Below are 22207 nucleotides of genomic sequence, written 5' to 3'. Positions count from 1 at the left end.
AATTTTATCTGTGATATCTAATCCTATCCTTTAACTTCAGGAGAGCAAATCCTTTGATCCTTTTACTTTTTTTCTCTGAAAATACCATCCTTTGGTTTTTATTTCCTTCCCTATCTCACCTAAACCCCAGGGTTTGTCACCTCCGCCACTCTTGTCAACACCTAACATTCCTAGTAACCTCTTACTGTTTTATCATACCTGCTCATCAAGCGTAATCTTTAAATAGCACATGGTTCTGCTCTCTCCACCCTACATCTGGTTTGAGGAGCCCTGGTGTCAACAGTGGACGAAGCATTGCACTACTTACTCATTGAAAGGTCAGCAGTTCAGATCAAACAATTTGAATCTCAATTAGAAAAAGGTGAGGCATTCTTTTCCATAAAGATTTACAGCCTTGGAAACTAAAGGACAATTCTGCTCTGTCCTGTAGGGTCTCTGTGCATTGGCACCAGCTCGGCAATAGCAGTTTAGTTTGGTTGGTATCTGGTTTCCTGGAGAGAGATATAACTTGGTGAAATATGGATTCATCAGGAGACAGAATAGGCCTTTGCAGCTGTCTGGAAACCCTAAGATGTGTCAGTGGTCAATGCCCCAGAATCATTCTCCACTTTCCTTAGTCCCCTGTCTTCACCATATCCACACTGCTAGAGTTAGCCTTCCTTATACTTAACTACAAAATAGGAACCATCATTCTGAAAGCTTCTGTCATCCTCCCTCCAGCCTACAAAGTGTTATATATTCCTGTCATTTTCCTTCTTTTTCTCTGTCTCAAAAATGTGTTCCTTCATAATCAAAGGACAGTCCCTCTACCTTTGTTTTTGGTCCCATAGTGCTAATGGTAGCTAACATTTTTTGAGCATTCTTCACAAGCAGTATACTAAATGCTTCTCCTACCTTGATTTAATTAATCCTTACACCTATAATGTGGATAGTAGTTTGTATGTGCCTTCAAGCTTGAGCAAACTCACAGTAGTCTTCAGAGGCTGTAATTGCATAGAATAAGATTGCACATCTTTCTTCTAGGGAGCAGCTGGTAGATTCAAACCACATGCCTTTGGGTTGGCTGTGCAACTCCTTATCCACTAGGCAGCCAGAGCTCCCATAGATAGTACTATTATTCCTAAGTTACAGAAAAGGAAACTTAAGGTGAGCTTCCCAAGGAAGTAGCAAATTGTAGATTTAAATCTAGGCATTTTATTTCCTGAGCTGACATCTTTAACTGTAGATTGTATTTTCATTTCTTCAGGAAACCCTCAAGAGCACCTTTACTCTTTCTTCTACTTTGTTAGACCTGTCCCACCAGCTTTTAAACAGCCTCACTTTATCTTTCTTCCCTTTTACAATGAAAATGTTAATGGACCTGTGTTCTGGAAACTTCAGTTTTATCGACTGATTTTCCTTCTGTTCCAGGTTAAGAGGATATAAAGCCACTGTTTTCTAAGATTGAGTGCTAAATCCTCCTCTCCCACACTAAAAACCAAATCTGTTGCCTTTGAGTCTATTCTGATCTCTAGAACTCCTAGAGGATAGGCTAGAACTGCTGCATAGTTTCCAAAGCTGTAAATCTTTACAGATACAGACTGTCCCATTTTTCCCCCATGGAGGGTCTGGTGGATTCTGCGTTTAAACAGCTAAACTTTCAGCTAACGGCCAAGCTTTTTAACATCTGTACATTAGGATTCCCATTGTGGAGAAGCAATGTGTGTGTGTGTGTGTGTGTGTGTGTGTGTGTGTGTGTGTGTGTGTGTGTGTCTGTCTATCTTCCATGTGTAAACAGTGGGTTGACATTCTTGGCCATCACATCACTAGAATTGCTTTGAATAGAAAACAGTGCAGATGTCAGATTTGAGCAGAAGCTGAACGAAACCAGACATACAAAGTGAAAATCATTATATATTCGCCTCATAATTTTTTGTGAGGAGAAAATGAGGGTGAATTATTGAGAATTAAAGAGTCCCTGATGGCACACTGGTTGATCACTCTAGGTGAAAGGGTGCATTTCAAACCCACCAGCCGCTCAGAGAGAGAAATATGTGGCATTCTGCTTCTCTAAGCATTTATACCCTTAGAAACCATGGGGACAGATCTGCTTTTTCCTGTAGGGTCTCTAGGTGTCAGAATTGACTTGATGACAATGGCTAAGTTTATGGAGAGAATTAGGACAATATATAATAAAAGTATCCACTATTTCATACTAAATTAAAATTTTTAAATGGAGTGTTTATAATTATAAAATAATAAGATGACATCAAGGGATAATAAAATAGGCAAATCACACTGTTCTGATTTTCATACACTTGAGATCTTTTCCAGACCATGAACACAAAGTGATAATAAATTGTCTGATAAATCACTTTTCTTTTTCTTCTTTGAAGCTTTCTAGTAGAATGCAGAGTAACAGAATTAAATCCCATTGTTGATTCTGGCTCCAGCACATTACCTAAGTGTACATGTGTGTGTGCAGTCTTTCACTGCTTAATGTTATTTTGTGATCTTGTGTTCTTGGCTGTGCATTTGTAAGAACTGACTGAAGGAATCTCTAGCATCCACAAAATATCACAGCTGTCTTTTTCAAAGTTTTCATTTTCTTCAGCGGTTTTGAGAAGTAAAGAATCAAATATTTTTAAAATAATTACCTGAATTAATGTAGATTTATGACTTAAAAAAAATTGAAAATTCAACATTAAGCTGTATAAAACTAAGGTCTCAGGGGTAAATCCAACCTGAAAGTTAGTGGTTCAAATCCACCCAGCAACACTATGAAAGGCCGGAGATACGCTTCTGTAAAGGTTACAGCCAAGAAAGCCCCATGGAGCAGTTCCCCTCTGTAACACACCAGGTTGCCATGGGCAGGATCCGATCAACAGCTAAGAATTTTGTTTTATATGGAACTAAAATGACAAATTTTTTTAAAGAGAAAGAAGATGATAGTTAATCTTGAGTCTCCATAAAGAGAAAACTTTTAACTGGATTTCCACTGCTATCTGCTTTGATTAGTATTCTCCTACTAACACTTGGGGATATAAAGAAGGAAATGAAAGAAAGGAAGCAGAGAGATGTATTTCTCTTTCAAGGATTTTATGTTTAGAATTGCAGCCTCCTTTCCCTCAACCAGTCTTACTTTGTCTCTCTATCACTGCCCTCTCCATGTCAGTATAGTGCAGCATATTCCAAGTGTCCTTTCATATCAGTTTATGGTAAAGAAGGGCTTTAAAAAATCCTTTTGCTCTAGCTTGCTGATTTTATAGGTATATGTTACAAAGGCAGCTCAACATCTGCATAGTATTCACTTTGATTGACTTTGACAAGAGACTGCATGTTGACCAAATGTCAGCTGGAAATATGTTAATCCCAAATGTTGGCAGAAAAAAAATTCGTCTCATTTGAAAAATAATGAAACAAATGTCTTAAGATTTCGCCATATTAACCATTTTCAGAGTGCCAGTAAATAACTTACTCTACTAATAATACAGTGATTTTCAAACTTCTGAAAACAATCCATAGAAGAATCACATATTACATCACAAAACAATACATGCACAAAAGCTTTTGTATGTATAACAGAAAAAAAAGGTTTATAACAGAGCTCATCTTGTTACATTCTCTGCTAATTATTTTTCTAGGGCCTTTTTCCCCTTCTTTTGTTATTATTCATAATCCACAAAGTTGACTCTACAACTCAGTGATGGACCACAACTTGCAGTTTCTAAAGTAATTGCCTTTTAGTTTGGCATCAGTTTTGATTTTGAAATAGTTTCTTATCTTGTAGAATTATTCAAAATTGTGGGTTTATTTCTGATTCTGGCCTCTGGCTTAAATTCTTTTTCTCTTCCGTTAATCAGGTGTCAACATGGTTTTTCACCACATTTTCTGTCTCAGGACTGAAGGACAAAATCCACCATGTGGACAGCCTCCACCAGCTATTTTCTGCCATATCTCCAGAACAGATCGACTTTCCTCCTTTTGTCCTTGAGTACGATGCCAGGGTAAGAAGTGGCAGCAGCTCTTCCTCTTCCAGTGTATGAACCGCTTATGAGCAAAAAATTCTTTCATTAAAGTCTTAATGCTAATCAGCGTCTTAGACTTAATAGTATCATTTACACTCTTCCATAATAACTATAAGAAAAGGCTTTGCCTTAAGAGAAGAAGCCTTTTTTAGCTAAAACAGACTTTCAACAGGAGATTTTCTTGACCATGAATTTAAAACCAGATCTTGTTTGTCCTATCAAATTTCTACAATCTTTGGAACAGATTTTTCTGCCTAGTTCCTTACCAACTACCCACTGCCATCAGATCGATTCTGGTTTTTCTCCCAAGAAGCCCCTAGTGGATTAGAACCACTGACCTATCAAGTTGGCATCCAACATATATTGCACTTGGCCACCAAAATTCCTTACCTAATCTCCTTTGTTGTTGTGTTGTTGTTATATGCTATTGAGTCAGGCTTGGCCAGAAGCTCATCATGTAACTGATGCCTGATTAAGTATCCTTTGGCATCAGTGACAGAATATATTTGAAAGTTATACTAAGTTTGAAATGAACTGTTGCTCCCTAATTATTGTATGATATATATGTAGTAAAATTAAAATCCTGCAACACATTTTCTCTCTAACATTCCTCTAGCTTTAGCTACTTGTGAAAAGCAGTGTGTTTAATGTGTTCACAGACTAATAAGATTTTACGTCTATCTACTGCACAGCATATTTGTAATTAGAATAGCTAGATCATGGGGTCAAAGATTTTTGAATACATGGGAGAAGGAAGAATATAAATGTGTATTTACTAGATTAATAGAGTAAAAAATAGCATTGTTTTTCCTTTGGATTATGCATCACTCTTCATAATACTTCAATAATGGATAGCAGGAAATGTGAAAGGCACCTAAAAAGATATTTTAGTACCAAAAATATTGAATAACAATTCAAGCTGGTGTTTAGATTTATAATTTATTTTCTGGAATAACAATACATATGTTATTTTGTTTGGGCTAGAAAACCCAGAGGACTATTTTTTAAGCCAGCAACTCTAATATTTTGGCGCTTTTACAGCAGGCTTTCATTAAATAGGACCTATAACTTCATTGAGCTGTAGTGACTTAGTGATAAGAAAGGTATACTATTTGAATCCACCAGATGCTCTACAAGACAAAGATAGAAATTCTCCTCCAAAGCAATTTACTCTCTCTGAAAACCCACTGAAAAGTCAACTATGAGTTTCTTCAAACTCAACAACACATAACAACAATGAAGACATAACTTCATCACAACCAAGCTTGATTTTATTGCTTTTCTTTGTATGCTGATTTTAGCTTTCTGTTAGATTTTTCTGTGGCAAATATAGGACTAATTGGTACTGTAATTGTTGTTGTTGTGGTTGTTATGTGCCGTCGAGTCGTTTGCGACTCATAGCGACCCTATGCACAACAGCCCTAAACCCTGCTCTATCCTGCACCAACCGCACCACCTCTGACACACCCATCCCAATTACCCCAGTCACCGAATCAATCCATCTCATAGAGGGTCTTCCCCTCCTGCGCTGTCCCTCCACCCTCCCAAGCATGATGTCCCTCTCCAAGGACCCGTCCTTCCTGGCAACATGTCCAAAGTATGTCAGACGAAGCCCCAGAATCCTTGCCTCCAAGGAGTAGCTTGGTTTAATCCTCTCCAACATGAATCTATTTGTTTTCCTAGCAGTCCATGGTACATTCACTACCCTTCTCCAGCACCACAGCTCAAAAGCATCCACTCTCCTTCTGTCCTCCCTAGTCATTATCCAACTCTCTAATGCATAACAAGCGATTGCAAATACCATGGCCTTTATCAGGCGCACCTTAGTCTCCAGAGAGACACTGTTGCTCCTGAGTACTTTAGAGAGGTCCCTAACAGCAGACTTTCCCATCGCGATATGCTTTTTGATTTCCTGACTGCTGGTGCCAAGAGTGTTGACTGTGGAGCCGAGAAAACTGAAGCTGTGAACAATCTCAATCTCTTCGCCATCCATCCTGACGCTGCCAATTGGTCCAGTGGTGAGAATCTTTGTCTTCTTGACATTGAGCCTCAGTCCATACTGAAGGCTGCAGTCCTTGACCCTTCGCAGCAAGTGCATGAGGTCCTCCTCAGTTTCAGCAAGTAGGGTTGTGTCATCTGCATAACGCAGATTGTTAATAGATCTTCCACCAATCCTGATGCCACAATTCTCCTCGTCGAGCACAGCCTCTCGGATAATCTGCTCTGCATACATGTTGAAAAGGTATGGAGACAGGATGCTGTAATTAGTCACATTAAATATAACAACCTATAATCCATCACTTAGTTCTTTGTATTCTGTCTATATTCCTGTACAAGAATTTACTAAAATTGAAAAATGTATCCGTATATTTGGAAGCAGGAGTGGCATCCACTTCCGTAATAGCTTGCCTCCAGAAAACTTATGAACCTGGAGAAAGGATGATAGTCACACAAGTGTTGACTTCATTCATAGGGTCACTATGAGTCGCCTACGACTCAACGACACTTAACAACAACAACATACAGAGGCCAAAAAAGAATACAAATAAGGAGGAAACAAAATAGGTATCAGATGATGTGGAAGAGGCTAGTTTAGGGCAAATCACTTAATACTGTAACCTTACATACTGTAACTCAAAAAACTCACCTATTGCAGTTAAATTCAATCCGCCTCATAGCTGATCCTCCATTGGGTTTCTGAAATTGTCAGTTGCATGGGAGGAGACTGCCCAGCTTTCTCCCTTAGAGCTGTTGGATTTGCACCTCCAGAGAGGCATGGCCTTTGTGTGAGCAGTGCAGCTGCCTACAGAATATGCCACCAGAACTCCCTTCACGTAACATGCTGTAGTACTTTGACAATCTAAGTGTGTAGTTAAACAGGGAATGTTACAAAGAGGCATTGTCATTTTATTCCCATTTAGAAAGATGACAATAATAAAGTATAGGGAATGGTTTGAGGGAGATAAGACTATAGGCAAGGAGACAAGAGGAGATTATTGGTGGAGTCCAGCTGGAGAGAGCCCAGGGTTAGGACAGCAGTCGTAGTGACAATGGCAAGGATTTGAAAATTTTTATGTAGAAAAAAGCATTTTAGAAAGTAAAAGTTACAAGATTTAGTAATACAGTAATAAAGCTATGTTCAGAACAGAGTTTCTGCTTTGGGAAACCAGAGAGTGTATCTACCCTTCAAAGAGGCAGGAAATTTATATAAAAGAATTGAGTGTGAGGAAAGAGACAGCTGGTATGTGCAATTTATTGACACCTTTGAAGTTTGAGATGCACCATAGGGTTTTGAGGTGTAGGTACCAGTTAGGAGGTTGGCTATTACTTTACACAACAACACTTCCCTTCGTTAAGAATTATTAAGGAGCCCTAGTGGTGTAGTGTGTAACATACTGGGTTGCTAATTGAAAGGTCAGCAATTTGAATCCATCAAGCCGTTCTGGGAGAAAGATAGGCAGTCTCCTCTAAAGATTTACAGCCTCAGAAACGCAGTGGAGGGTCACTATGAGTTGGAACCAACTTGATGCCCTTTGGTTTGGTGGTGTAGTGGTTAAGAGCTTGGCAATGAACCAAAATGTCCACAGTTCAAACTACCTTCTCTGTGGGAGAAAGATACAGTCTGTAAAGATCATACTTTCACAGCCCTATAAAACATACTTTTCTGTTTTATAGGGTTTCTATGAGCCAGAATCAGCTCTCCAGTATCAGGTTTAAGAAGAATTAAACCTTTTGGGGGTGGGGGTGTGGGTGGGCAATGAGTATAGACTTAATTTATTTTCATGTTCAGTTGTGCCTTGCACATACTCTTTTTTTTTTTTTTTTGGTAAAGAAATGGAGTAGTGTTTGTTAGTAGGAAATTTAATTGAGCCTCTATTTTTCTGGACAAATGTTATTAAGTACCAGACATAATTTAGAGGGATCTGTGAATGTGTTATTTTTTTAACCTACTGGCTGTGGTCTTCGCAATCACTTGTTATGCATCAGAGAGTTGGAGAGTGACCAAGGAGGGTATAAGGAGAATTGATGCCTTTGAGCTGTGGTGCTGGAGAAGAGTATTGAGAATACCATGGACTGCTAGGAAAACAAACAGATTTGTCCTGGAAAGGGTCAAACCGGGTGGCTCCTTGGAGGCAAAGATTCTGAGGCTCCGTCTAACATACTTTGGACATGTTGTGAGGAGGGACCGGTCCCTGGAGAGGGATATCATGCTTGGGAGGGTGGAGGGACAGCGCAGGAGAGGAAGACCCTCTATGAGGTGGATTGATTCAGTGACTGGGATAATTGGGATGGGAGTGTCAGAGACAGTGCGATTGGCACAGGACAGAGCGGAGTTTAGGGCTGTTGTACATAGGGTCGCTATGAGTCGTAAGCGACTCGACAGCACATAACAACAACAACAACACTATGTAAAAATGATACTAAGACAATTCCTGAAAGTCAACCTTCTTACAAAGAGATTCAGTAGAAAGAGTATACAGTCATCAGATTCCTTTATTTGTCTACAGAAATAGAGACTTCACAGCAGTCTCTTACACAGTAAAGAAGTAGCATAACAGCTCTGTTTCTTAGCATTAGACATTAGATTTGGCTTTCTTAGTTAGGCACAGTTTAATGTGGTGGTGGTGGTGGTGTTAAGTGCTGTCGAGTCATACACAACTCATAGCGACCTTATGAATGAAAGACCTGAACACTTGTATAACTTTCATCATTTCTCCAAGTTCATAGAGCTTCTGGAGGCAATTTAATGTAGGTAAGGGAAATCTAGAAAAAGATAGTAGTAGATTGGAGAAATCTTAAAGATTTCTTTTTAGATGACAATCCCAGTGGATTATATCTTCAGGGCATGTTTCCCTGACAAGTTTCCATCTTTTTAGAGGATGCTCCATTGATTGGTGGAACAAATCTCAGTTGAAGTGTATGCAAAAATTGCTTTCATTAATTTTTTTTTCATGATTCCAGAAATGTAATTTGGAGGTTTGTCCCTACCTAAGTTTTTTAAAAAAACATTCTTTTTAGTGGTCACATTTAAGTTGGTTATAGCACAAGATCTTTTCCAATTCCAAGGCCTTACTCACAATTCCAAGTCCTGAAGAGTGAGACAGCTCATGATTCACTATGTAAATCAAGTGGCAGTTAACTGCCTGCTGTGTTCAAGAGTAAGTAAAGTTTAATGCTCCATGAGAACTATAATAGAAATGCAGTGTTATCTTCATCCAAAGTATAATCCAACTCCATTCCTAAACATCAATTTTAAGTGTTTTCCGTATTGTTAAGTACTGTCAAATTGGATCTGACTCATAGTTGACCCCCCACTGGGTTTTCAGTAGCAGTTTAATCACACAGGAGATTTCCTGTCCTTCTGTGGAGCAGCTATGGGTTCAAACCGCAGACCTTCAGGCTGACAGCTTAGCTTCTTACCACTAAGCTACCAGAGCTCCCTTTTCAATTTATAGTTAACTAAAAAACAAATTCATTGTCAAATAAGTACTTTCTTTAAAATGAAGAAAATGATATCTCATAAATCTAGTCTTAGAAATCTACCGTAAAGTTAACTGCCTCGATTTTTAAACCTCAAATTAGCCAGAATGAAGGCCAAAAAATTCTCCCTACGCTGATTTGTTCCTTTATTTCACTTGGTATTAAAATGTTGGCATTTAATTCTTCATCTTGATCTGGAGCTAAATGCTGTGAGAATTATAATTATTAGAAGGCATGGAAGAATTATTTCTGCCAAAACAGTTATAGTTACTCAATTCCTCAGTAATAACTGGTTTTGCTTCATAACTCTATATTAAGACTCAGCACACAATAAGACAAAATGGTTAGTCAAAAAAATTTAGCTGTGTGGTTACTAACTAGGTGCCCTTGGTTGAATTATGCTATCTGTGGCTCATGAAAGAGGAAAATGAGGATGATACTTACCTCATGGTATTATGTGAGGATTTAAAAGGGTAATGAAAGACAAGTGCCTATAAAGTATCTGGCACATAGGATATTCTATAAATGGTATTGCAATTTAAAAATATTACCATCCTTATTGCTCCTTCCTACTTTAACGTCAGCTCCGACTGACTGCAGTACAACTGCTTAATGGCCGAGAGGCCTGCTAAATGCTTTATGTACACTATTGCATTGACTATAAATCGTTATTTCATATTCCCAGTTAAATTGGTCTTCCTTCTTAATGTTCTTGTCTCTCTGCTGCCCCCACTTCTTCCACAGGAAAACGGGCCTTACTATACATCATATCCTCCATCACCAGATCTGTGACCTGCCATCTTTCAGTGCTGCTGGTTTCCACGAATGCCACTTTCTCCATGACTTGCTACCTATTGAAGTGATGTTCATTTTTGCTGTACAGATCCAGAGAGTCTTTTGTCCCCACCTCTCTGGTATTTTTTTATTGACTGTATATTTTCTGGCACATAAACAATCTAAAAATAATAGGCTACTCGGAACTGCACAGTTATTTTAAATTTGTATATTTATATCAAATGAAAATGTTCCTTTTTAGACAGTTGTTAATAGAAATTGGGGAACAATTTTTGAGTATCTTCAGTTTCTTAAAAAGACACTGGATTCTCCACTAGATGAGCCACCAATATTATTCACGTCATCACCTTAACATTGCACGCTTCTTTTGTGTACTGAAGTGCTTCTCAGAATATATAGAACCAGTGTGTGCTGAACAGATGGACTGTTTGCTTCAGATCCTGGTGTTAATCCCACTTAACATTTTTTACAGATTTTATCATAATTTTGTTATGGTACAAGAGAACTGTTTGGGACCAAGAGTGTGGAAATGTATCTGATAGATAAAAAAAAAAAAAGAAATTCAAAATTGTTACCAAATACAGGACTTGGGATTTTACTGTGCCAGTCTTAGTTCTTTGGATTGTATGATTTGTTAAAATTGCCACTGTTCTCGTCTGACTAATGGGAAAAGAAGAAGAGCGCATCTTCAGGTTTTTCCTACAGTCATAGGTGACTTGGTATCCCTATTCAAAAGACCTGCATGCACGAGTACCCCTAAGTGACAGATTCTCCCAAGACTATCAGAGTGCCTTTAGTGTGTGCTGTCTGTCTTCCCATAGTCGTGCGTAATATTTGGCTCTGAGGGCCACTACTCCTAAGGGCATTTGTAGAAGAGTCATTTGGGTTGTGAAAGCATGTGAGAAAGTGTGTTACAGTAAACAGAGCCAGGAATCCAGTAATTGGCTTTCCCCCCACCTTTACCACTCAGGTTTTTTTTGTGCCTTAGCTTGCTGACAAACACAAATTAGAAACATGCTGTCTACCTCACAAAGGTATCACAACATTTGAAAGTGCTTAGATATCTTTGAATTCAGAAATACGATAGAAGAGTTTGTGTGGTGAGATGTCTTTAGTTAGCTTTTAAATAAGTATAAATATACATGAGGGAGTGCCTCAAGGCACTCCTCTTGTCCTTGGCACTTTTTGAGTGATTTTTCTTTTCTTGGGAGAATAACTGTTCAAAATCCCAACACAAGGACCTCCTTCCTTCTTTGTCCAGAATTTGTTCTGATCCACTCCTCCCTAGATGCTGCACTTTAACAAGAGGCATCTGTTTGCTGTTTTAAATGTTTCTTCTTGAATAAGGTCAAGCTATTATCATTTCCATCTGCATGTCTTCATAGTCCTTTTGATTCCTACACCCACCCCCATCTTCCTCACCCCATCATGTGCATTAGCAGTTCACAGATGAAAGCGTGGAACTTTTCTGTCACTGTGGGCAGAGGATTGGTGCTTCCAGTAGTCCATTTCTCTGTTGTTGGTGGTGGTGTTGTGTACTGTCGAGTCATACTTGACCCATAGCTGACCCTCCAGTGCATTTTCAGAGGCAGTTAACTGCACAGAAGGAGATTGCCCATACTTCTCCTGTGGAGCAGCTGGTGGATTTAAACCGTGTGCCTTTGGGATTGCAGTGCAGTTTCTTACCAGTAGGCCAACAGAGCTCCTCATTTCCCTGTAGCCCAGTGAGGGTAAATGAAACACTTCACTGTTGGTGTCCTGAAGTCTCCCTATAGCTGTGCTAACCCTATCATTTTTTTTCCCCAAGTGAACAAGAACAGATTTTACATTTCTTAGATAAACAGTTCAATTGTTTACTAGAACTGGACGTATTTGGTGTCAGGAATCAAAACCATGTGTTCCTTATATGTATGCTTGTATGTTAAGGTTCATCACATCCAGAAAACCAGTCAGGGGTCAAGTGTTAAGCTTCCTCTCAAACAAAGCTTTAGAATAGTTCATTCCAGCCCAGTGTTCCCACTAAGAACCACTCCTCTTCCCCCAAAAGAATCTATTGTTATCAAGTCAATTCTTAGTCATAGTGACCTTATAGGACAGGTTAGAAATCCCGTAAGAGTTTCTTCTTGGTTCAAACTACCAACCTCTCAGCAGCTTAACTGCTGTATTACCAACCTCATTGCTGTCGAGTCAGAACCAGCTCATAGTTGGCACTCTAGAGGGTTTTCAGAGGCTGTAAATCCCATGGGAAAAGATTGCCCATCTTTCTGCCTCAGTGCAGCTGGTAGATTCAGATCTCCTGCATTTGCTTGACAGTGGGCTCCTTATTTTCCCCAAGACAGCATCTAATATTTAAGAAGCTCCCCAGAAGATCTTTGTAGATCCCCAAGTAATTCTTAGGTGCACAAGAGAATCACTTGAGGAGCTTTTAAACTGCAAATTCATTATATTGGGTGGTGGTTGTTATTGTGTACCATTGAGTTGGAACCAAGCTGACCCTCCTGCAGGTTTTCAGAAACAATTAATTGCACAGGAGGACATTGCCCATCTTTCTCCTGTGGAGCAACTGGTAGATTCAAACCTGGCGCCTTTGAGATTGTAGCACAGCTTCTTACCACTAGGCCACCAGACTGGCCTATAACCAGGGCAGTGGTTGTTAACTGTTGTTAGGTACTGTTGAGTCAAGTATGACTCATAGTGACCCTATGAACACTAGATCTGAACCCTGGCCTATCTGTGCCATCCTCATGATCTCTGACATCTTCAAGCCCATTGCTGCAATCACTGTGCCAGTCCACTTGGCTGAAGGTCTTCCTCTTTTTTGCCATCCCTCTACTTTCCCAAGCATGGTGCCCCCTAGGGTATAAATGTAAATTCTCAGCAAGGGGTTAAATGGATCAAAAGCCTTACACTCAAATAACAGAAAACCAAACTTGTTTTCCTCAAGTCAGTTTCTACTCTTGACCTTGCAGTTTCCAGGGCTGTAAAAGTTTTAAGGGAGCAGACTGCTCACTTCTGCCTTTCTTGGAGTGACTGGTTCAAACTAACAGCCTTTTCGTTAGAGGCTGACCACTTTCAGGGAGCTCTGGTGGCTTAGTGGCAAGAAGCTGCACTGCAATCCTGAAGGTGTGCAGTTCGAATCCACCAGATGCTCTGCTGGAGGAGGAGTAAACTCCTGTTCCAGTCTGATCCAATTCAGAGATACACCATATTAAAAATAAATAAAAAAAAATGAATTTAAAAACAAAAAGAAGCTGACCACTGTGCCGTCCACTTCCTTAATCCCTTTGTGCAATCAACCTTAAATTTCTAAAACATTAAGTTTGTCCTGTCCAGTCAATTGGTAGATCATATCTAAATACCTTTTCCATTTAAAGCAGCTATAAAAATAAGCTAACATTGCTATTTTATATTATAGCTGGACTTGGCTGCCTCATGTCATGCATCTGACCTGAGCCACTTTGAGGTGTGAAAAGAAGCATATTTATAAATACAGTTTTTTAATAGGCAGTAAGTTTGAAAGAATGACCTTTTGCTATATTTAGACTGCATGTTTAGAAACACAAGCAGGATTCTATTAGGGCTCTTTGCACAATTGATGTTCTAGAATATAAAGGTGGTATAAGACTACATACATATCAGTACTGCTTCATAGTTCAATGGTCACTAAAAATAGGACCTACTCTCTTTAGTGAAACAGATTTTAGTATGTTGCTGTTTGTGGGGTTTTAGTAGTCTAAAATATATAAATTTATTTCTGTGTACTAAATCTTCAGGAGGGATGCATAGCATACCTTGGAGCTGAGATGATTAAGTAATGTTCATTGCATATCTGCCTTTGACAAAGGTTTGATGGCCTGGATGACATACCACTTTCAAAGGACACATTCGAGGACATAACTAGGTGGCTGAGTGGAGATGACCATTACTTAAACTTACTTAAACTTGGGTCATGCCAAATATTAGTTCATTTGCTGAAGACACAGCTTACAAAATACTAAGTTCATTAATTCTTACAAAGCATAACGTTGTTTTTAAAACAATTACATTTCTTCCTTCAGCATATTTTCTTATTCTTTTTATTTTATATCCAAAATGCTTGGTAGTGAAAATGATCACTCTTAAAAAGCTCTGTGTTTATTAGACTCTAAAACTTAGAGACCTAGTGGCTCCTAACATATTTTAATTGTTTTCTTTAATATGTATTTTCTTTCACTGGCTCCTTTTTACAAAGGATTGCCGCTACAGAGTAATAAAAATGGGATTTTTAGAATGTTTCTGCTAGGATACAAGGGCTATAGGTTTTTTAATAAAATTTCTAAAGTCTTAAAGGAACAACACATCTCCCCTTTCTAAAGAAAGAGGAATATAATCACTTTAAAAGAAGATCTAATTTACCTATTTGTGTCTGTCTTCTGTTAACTAAGATACCACTTAATGAGTTTAAACTACATGTAATGATTTGGTTGTCTTTGTAGCCATTAATAGGAAAATGATAAAATGTTAAGTCTCAGCTAAAAATAACTGTTTCCTCTAATATATGTATATAGAGAGTGTAAATTGTTTAATATTATCAACCACAAATGTTACTAGAATTGGAAAAACTAGAAAGAGAAGACTTGTATGATTCTCAGAAGAGTGAATTGATTGCTTTAAGAACTGTAAAGGCTATAAGATAATGCCTAAGATTGAATTCAATTCATCAGAGTTCTCAAGTTACAGTCATCAGAATTAGCAAAGGCTGTTTCTTCTGTATCAGCACTATTGCAGCCTTGAGACGTATGATTGACTCTTGGTATGCAGTTGCCTAAAGTCAGTGAAGGAAGGTTTTACCAGTATCCAGCATGCTCTCATAAACCAGTTGTGATAAAGGTTGCCTACTAACTCTAAAGATTTGATTTTGGATCCACAGTTAACACTCTGGTACCAGCAGTCAGGAAATCAGGAGACATATTGCACTGGGAAACTCTGTAGTCAGGGACCACTCCAAATTACTGAGGAGCAGTAATGTTAATTTGAGAATTAAGGTGCATCTGATTCAGACCGAAATCTTCCTGATCACTTCCCATCTGAGAGCTGGGCAATGAATGAATGAGGATAACAAAAGTGGTGTTGGAGAAGAGTACTGAATATCCATTCTGTGGAATGCTGAAAAGAAAAAAAACAACACCAAATATGTCTTGGAGAAAGTGCAGCCAGAGTGATGCTTGGAAACAAAGATAATACACTGTTTCACATACTTCAGGCATGTTGTTAGGAGAGGCTATTTCTTGGAAAGGGACATCATGCTTGGAAAAGTGGAGGGTCCGCAGAAGAGAGGAATACCCTCAACCAGATGGATTGATACAATGACTGCTGCAATGGGCTCCAGTTGGTCAGGAAGTGTGAGGGTGGCACGAGATAGAACCTGGTTCAGATCTGTTGTTCATAGGTTCTAAATACACATACCCCGTAGTCGTCTTTGTTTGAACTTCTTTGAGAATGTAACTTTCATGTTGTTGTTGTTATGTACTATAGAGTCACTGAGTTTTCAGAGACAGTAAATCATGGGGGAAGAGATTACTCATCTTTATCCCATGGAACAGTTGGTGGGTTTGAACCACGTACCTGTGAGTTAAAGAACATAGAGCACTTCAAGTTTTAATTTTTTAGTGAAAATAGTCCTTAAACAGATGGTGTCAAAATAATTTTAAATAGTAATAGTTTTCTTGAATATTAGAATGTGTCTCTGCTTCCAAGAACAGCATTTTTGCATTTTTAAAAAATATTGTAGGTCTTAAACATAAAGAACCACTGTTCACAAAGAAAAGCCTAAACATTCCTTAGGTGAATTATATTAACAAATCATAACAACTGAGTGTCAAATAATATTTTTATCCAACTGTTGAAACTAACATATTTCATACACATAATCATACTTTAAAAAAAAAGTGTTTCATTTTTCTAAACACAGAACATGGACTGAGCCAAGAATTTCAGACTAGATTTTGTGGGCTAAAATACTTTCATAAAATTTTAACATATTAGGAGCCTCAGTGGCTCAGTGTTTAATTGTTCAGCTGCTAACCATAAGGTCTCCCCACCAACTGATTTACAGGAGAAAGATGTGAACTTTATTTCTGTAGAGATTACAGCCTATGGGACGTTTCTGCTTTGTCTTGCAGAGTCACTAGGAGTTCATTCCTGTGGTGCATGTGGTTTTAACATATGCAAATAATTTTAATTGTTACTAGGAAAGGGATGCCTAAGAATGCATCTTAAAATGTGTTTATTTAGAATTCAAAAGGTTTTAAGAAATACTTTGCACTTAAAAAATTTACTTAGGTCTTCTTCCTCTCTTGCTCTTTCGTAGCTGTTCGATAACTGACTCTACAGTGAGTTTCCTAGGCGAAAATTATGTGGGAGTAGATTGTCCATCTTCTGAGGAACCATTGCCACATTTAAATGTTTGGCAAGTGTGGCCTTTAATCTTAGCAGCACAATTCTCTATGGACTCCTGTCACACTTGGAAGTTAGATCCATTTTAGAGTGTCCCATTCTATGCTCATATATCTTACGAAGAACCAAGAGTAAAATGGTAATATTTCTATGAAACCCCAAGGTAGGGTATTCTTTTTGCCACTTAACATCATGCCATTTCACTACTTATTACCAAAATTGAACCTAAAGAGGATAAAAATGGAATTAATTTTACTGTCAACATTCTTTTTTAAATTTGCATTTGCATTTGCATTGCATTTATTAAATCGCCTCATGATACCATGGAACTGCATATTCTAAGCCGGGCTTGGCATGGGACCTAGGACTCCATTTCTAAACATACTCTTGTTATTTGCACTCAGATTGCAACCAACTCATAGCTGACCCTCTGGTGGCATTTCAAAGGCTATAAATTACATGCAAAGAGATTGCCCATCTTTCTCTTGAGGATCAACTAGTAGATTTGAACCTCCAGAGAGGCACTACTTTGTATTAGCAACACAACTCTATGGACTATGATATCAGAGCTCCCTTTCAATAGTCTTACAACTTCACCTAAATATCTATAAGGCCTCGTAGTAAGGAGCTGCACTATCAACTCAAAGGTGGGCAGTTCAAATCCACTAACTGTTCTGTGGAAGAAAGGTTGTCTCCTCTCATGAGATTTACTGCTTCTGCAAACCCACGAGAGGGTCAACCATAAGTCAATTCTGGCTCAGTGGCACATAATAACAAGGGGGTGGGGGGTATAAAACTAAGTTTGAATACCTTATGGCATAACTCTTTAACAATTACAGAACCAAAATTTACAGATTAGACAGGCAAAACTAAAACCACCACAATTTAAAGTAACATGATAACGATATTTTACCCAAACTAGATCATCTCTTGTCATTATGATAGAGAGGTATGTCATACTGTTTTCTGAGTTCAACTTGTATGTGGTATCATGTGTTATGCAGTGACTCAATTCTCCCACTGTTTTTCCCTATTCAGACTGATTTTTCATTTGTTCAGCACATAGTGATGTGATTTGGTCTTCATTTAGCATGAAAGCTTCATTTCCATGCTAAGTTGGCTCCTGCTCTCCATAAGGCTCACAGAACTAAAACAGCAGTGGGTACCCACATGGAAAGAAGTACGAATGCAAACATAGACACCATAATGTTCTGGCGATAGTATTAGGCAGCTGGTAGCCTAGTGGATGGAGAGCTGTGCTACCAACCCATAGTTGGTAGTGTGAATCCATAAGCTGCTTCCAGGGAGAAAGATTCTTCCCATGTGATTTACACACTCTGAAAATCTCTTGGAGGGGCAGCTATGAGTAAGTTCCAACTTAAATGCAATGAATTATTATTACCTGAGAATGTGAATGTTAATTTCTAAATTAACATGAAAAATACTGAATTCACATAGTGAAATTATGGACATACATCCCCAAACTCCAGAAAGATGTTTAATGGACCAAGTTTAAGAAACATTTAGTGGTTGATAGCACTGACATACCTGTGTTCAGACTTTCAGATACCTTTTCAACCTTTCTGAACTTGAGTGTTTTTGAGATTAATAGTATTCATTGAATGATTGGGAAGGATAAATGCAATAGTGATCAAAAGACATGCATAGTATTTCTAAATAATACTACTAGTGCTTTGGAACTGATAATAGGTAACATTTAAGGACTACTGTAGTGCAACCATCAATGTGAATTATATCTCATTTACATTAAGAAAGCAAAACAATAGGGGTTTTTTATCTCTACATTTTTATTAGACATTTTTTATTTTAATGAATATTTACAGAGATTTTTTTAATTTCCATTCATTCACTGGTGCATTTTTATCCCTGCCCGAGGGCCGGAACAAAGATCCATACTCAAAACTCATAGTACCAGCAATCAAGAATTCAAAAGATATGTTGCATTGGGAAAATCTAGGTCGAGAATCTCTCCAAAGTGTTAAAGAGCAACAATGTCAATTTAAAGACTAAAGTAGCCTTGATCCAAGCCATGATTGTTTCAGTAAATTCCTATGCATCTGAAAGTTGGACAGTGAATAACGAAGACAGAAGAAGAATCAACACCTTTGAATTATGTATAAGTATACTGAGTACCCGATGAATTGCAAAAAGAACCAACAAATCATTTATGGAGGAAGCAACCAGGGTGCTCCTTAGGTAAAAGATTAGTGAAACTTCATCTCATACTTTGGGCATTTTGTAAGGAGGGTGCTGGGAAAGGTGGAGGATCAGAGAAAGAAGGACCTTCCACGAAATGGATTGACACAGTGACTGTAACAGTGGGTTCAAGCATGTCAGAGATGGTGCAAGATAGAGCAAGGTTCAGTTCTGTTGTTTCTGGGTTTGCGATGAGCCGTAGTCAGTTGAATGGCACCTAACAAGGACAGCAGCATAGTCCCTAGGGAGATGTGCTGTTAACCCAAAGGCTGAGCCTCTCTGAGGGTTTAACTCAACCAGTGGTTCTCCTGGAGAAAGATGGACTATCTCCTCCCCTGAGATTTACAGACTTTGAAACACAGTGGGGAGTGAGCTGAGTAGATTCTGGCCTGATGACAATATGTTTAAGGGTTGTGGATATTTTGGTATTTTTGTTTTTTCTAAAATGTGCCTTAAATTAGCCCTGGTGGTGTAGTACACAGGGTTGCAGCAATCCTTTCATAAGATTCACACCCTCAGAAACCCAGTAGTGTCTCAGTAGCTGTTGGTATCACTATATAGAAGTGGGTGAGTTTATGTGCCCTGAACTTCACTAAGCTCTTTATGTGTATTCCCTTGAGAAATGTCGAACAAGTTTATGAGCCTTCAAGTTAAGGGGTAGAGCCAGAGTTCAAAATCAGGTCTGACTCCAAAAAAACTCATGTTCTTTAAAAAGTATAATAATTTAAATAAAGAACATTACCCTAATCAGCTTCTTTAAAAATCTTTATCTTAAATTATTTATTAAAAATTAATAATATATTATTTTGATAAATACTTAAATTCTTTTCACTCTAAAAATCCTGTAATTATATGATGTACCAATATTCCAGGTGACACAAAATAAATACAAATTTTGTTTAAAGGCTACCATGCAAGGTTGTGGTACAATAAAGGGGTATTGGGACAGTTTAGCTAATATGTGCCTATCATTCCTTATTTACACATTTATGCATAGTGACTAATAATAATGTAAGATGCTCCCTGACTTTTAGTACAGCCTTCCACCCGCCGAGAATATTTTTTTCCACTGTTATTCTATAATCCTTTAGTTACCATTGCTGTTTTGTGCTGTCAAGTTGGAACTGACCCATAGCTGACCCATTCTAGTGGTTTTCAGAGGCAGTAAATCTTCATAAGAGCTTCCCCATCCTTCTCCTGTGGAGCAGCTGATGGACTTGAACCACATGCCTTTGGGATTGTAGTGCAGTTTCTTATCCCTAGTCCACCAGAGCTATTCCTTTATAGTTACATAAAATCATATGCAAATGTCTTGCTATTCATCTGCAAAAATCTGAAAAACATTTATGTGTTCTCTAAAAATGTTTCTAGGGGAGCTCTGGTGGCCTAGTGGCAAGAAGCTGCAACTACAATCCCAGAGGTGCACGGTTTGAATCCACCAGATGCTCTGCCAGGGAAGGAGGGGTAATCTCCTCCTGTACCAGTCAGATCTGATTTGACGGTACACGCACACAAAAATAATGAAATAAAAAATTTTTTTTTTTAATGTTTCTAATAAGTCTTCTAACTTTCCCCTAGTTTTATAAAATAAATTTTGGAGTTCTAAAGAAGTGGGCAAGATTATGTATAGGCGAAGATTTTGTTTTACCTTTTTCTAAAATTAGGTTATGGAGGAACACTAGGAAAAGGTGGCAAGAGGAACTCACAATGATTTATAAACAAAGACTTGTTTCTGTTAAGTATCTTCAAAGCAACTTCAACGCATAATGAACTTACTCATATGTGCAACAAAATGAAACACTTCCTAGTACTGCACCATCTTCATGATTGTTGCTGTGTTTGAGACCACTGTGTCAGTCGATCTCATGAGGGTCATCCTGTTGTCACTCTCAAGAAATTGCTTTTCTTGGTCATTTCCAAAGTATGTGAGAAAAAGTCTTACTACCTTTACTTTCAAGGAGCACTGTAGCTGTACCTATTCCAAGACAGATTTGTTTGTTCTTATAGTAGTCCCTGATAAATTCTGTATTCTCTGCCCACATTGCAATTCAAAGGCATACATTCTTCTTTCATGTTCCTTATTCATTGTCCAGCTTTCACAGGCATATACTATTGTACTTAGGAGCTGTTGACTTGATAACAATGCATAGCAACCCTTTGAACAACAGATTAAAACAATGCCCTCCAGGAACCAGCCCCTCCTGATAGCATGCAGTTTGTTTAGTAATGGAATGCTTGACCAGCATTCCTTTTGTCATCTAAAGAGGATGGTTTTAAAAATTTGATGATTTATTCTTTATTTAAGTAATACATGCTCAGTCACATCACAGGAGAGGACCAGAGTTTATGAATTAGAAACAGAAGTTAAGAACTACCTTTCAAACCATAAATCACAATGGAATGTCTCTCCCTACTCTTCCCCCTTCGTGACGGCCTACTATGACTTCCTTGGTTTCCTTTCCAGACCAAGGAACCTCACCCGGGAGCTCCCTTAATAAAGCTAATTTTAAAATTTATTTTTTTTAAAAAAAAGAACTATAATTCAGGGAGTGTGAAAAACATTGAAGTAGCACAGTAGCATTAATTTAAGGTTCTAGGATTTTATTTTTTTTGTCAGCTATCAAGCTGCTCTGAAGGAATTGTTAAAAAAACAAGGCCCCAGAAATTGACATGTTTCAACAAACAAACAGTGTGCTATATGTGCTCACCAGGTTATGCCAAGAAATCTAGAGGACAAGAACCTGGCCAAATGATTGGAAGAGATCCACATTTATTGCCATTCCAAAAAAAGGTGACCCAACAGTGTGGAAATTATCAAACATTATATCATATGAAAGCAAGAGCCTGCTGAAGATTATCCAAAATGATTGAAATAGCATATCAACAGAGGACTACCAGATGTGAAGACTGGGTGTAGAAGAGGCTGTGACACTAGGGACATTAAAGCCAACGTTAGATGGATCTTAGTGGAAAGCATAGAGTATCAGAAGAATGTGTTTCATTGACTATTTTAAGGGCATTTGACTATGTGGATCACAATAAACTGTGGCCAACTTTAAGAAGAATGGGAATCCCAAAACAATTGATTGTGCTTATATGAAACCTAGAGTTGGACCAGGAGGCAGTCATCAGAACAGAGCAAGGAAATACTGCATGGTTCAGAATTAGGAAAGGTGTATGCGAGGGATGCGTCCTGTCTCCATACTTTTTCAATATATATGCAGAACAGATTATTTGGGAGGCTGGGTTTTATGAGAAGGAATGTGTCATCA

At 38.3% G+C, this 22207-nt stretch overlaps 1 protein-coding gene across 1 annotated transcript in view; it reads left to right on the top strand.

Annotated features, from left to right (window-relative positions):
• GDAP2 (ganglioside induced differentiation associated protein 2) overlaps window positions 1-10280 on the top strand; it is a 54286-nt gene extending 44006 nt beyond the window's left edge. Inside the window, exons 12-13 of the mRNA XM_006899584.1 lie at window positions 3843-3986; window positions 10233-10280. Coding sequence (XP_006899646.1) covers window positions 3843-3986; window positions 10233-10280 — 192 coding nt within the window. The remainder of the gene's footprint in view (window positions 1-3842; window positions 3987-10232) is intronic.
• The last annotated feature ends 11927 nt before the right edge of the window (window positions 10281-22207 follow it).

Source organism: Elephantulus edwardii, unplaced genomic scaffold (genome assembly GCF_000299155.1).
Source record: "Elephantulus edwardii isolate Elephantulus edwardi_28Jun2011 unplaced genomic scaffold, EleEdw1.0 scaffold00262, whole genome shotgun sequence".
NCBI classification, from domain to species: Eukaryota; Metazoa; Chordata; class Mammalia; order Macroscelidea; family Macroscelididae; genus Elephantulus; species Elephantulus edwardii.
The sequence above is the reverse complement of the archived record's forward strand: the minus strand, read 5'-3'. Positions and strand labels throughout refer to the sequence as shown.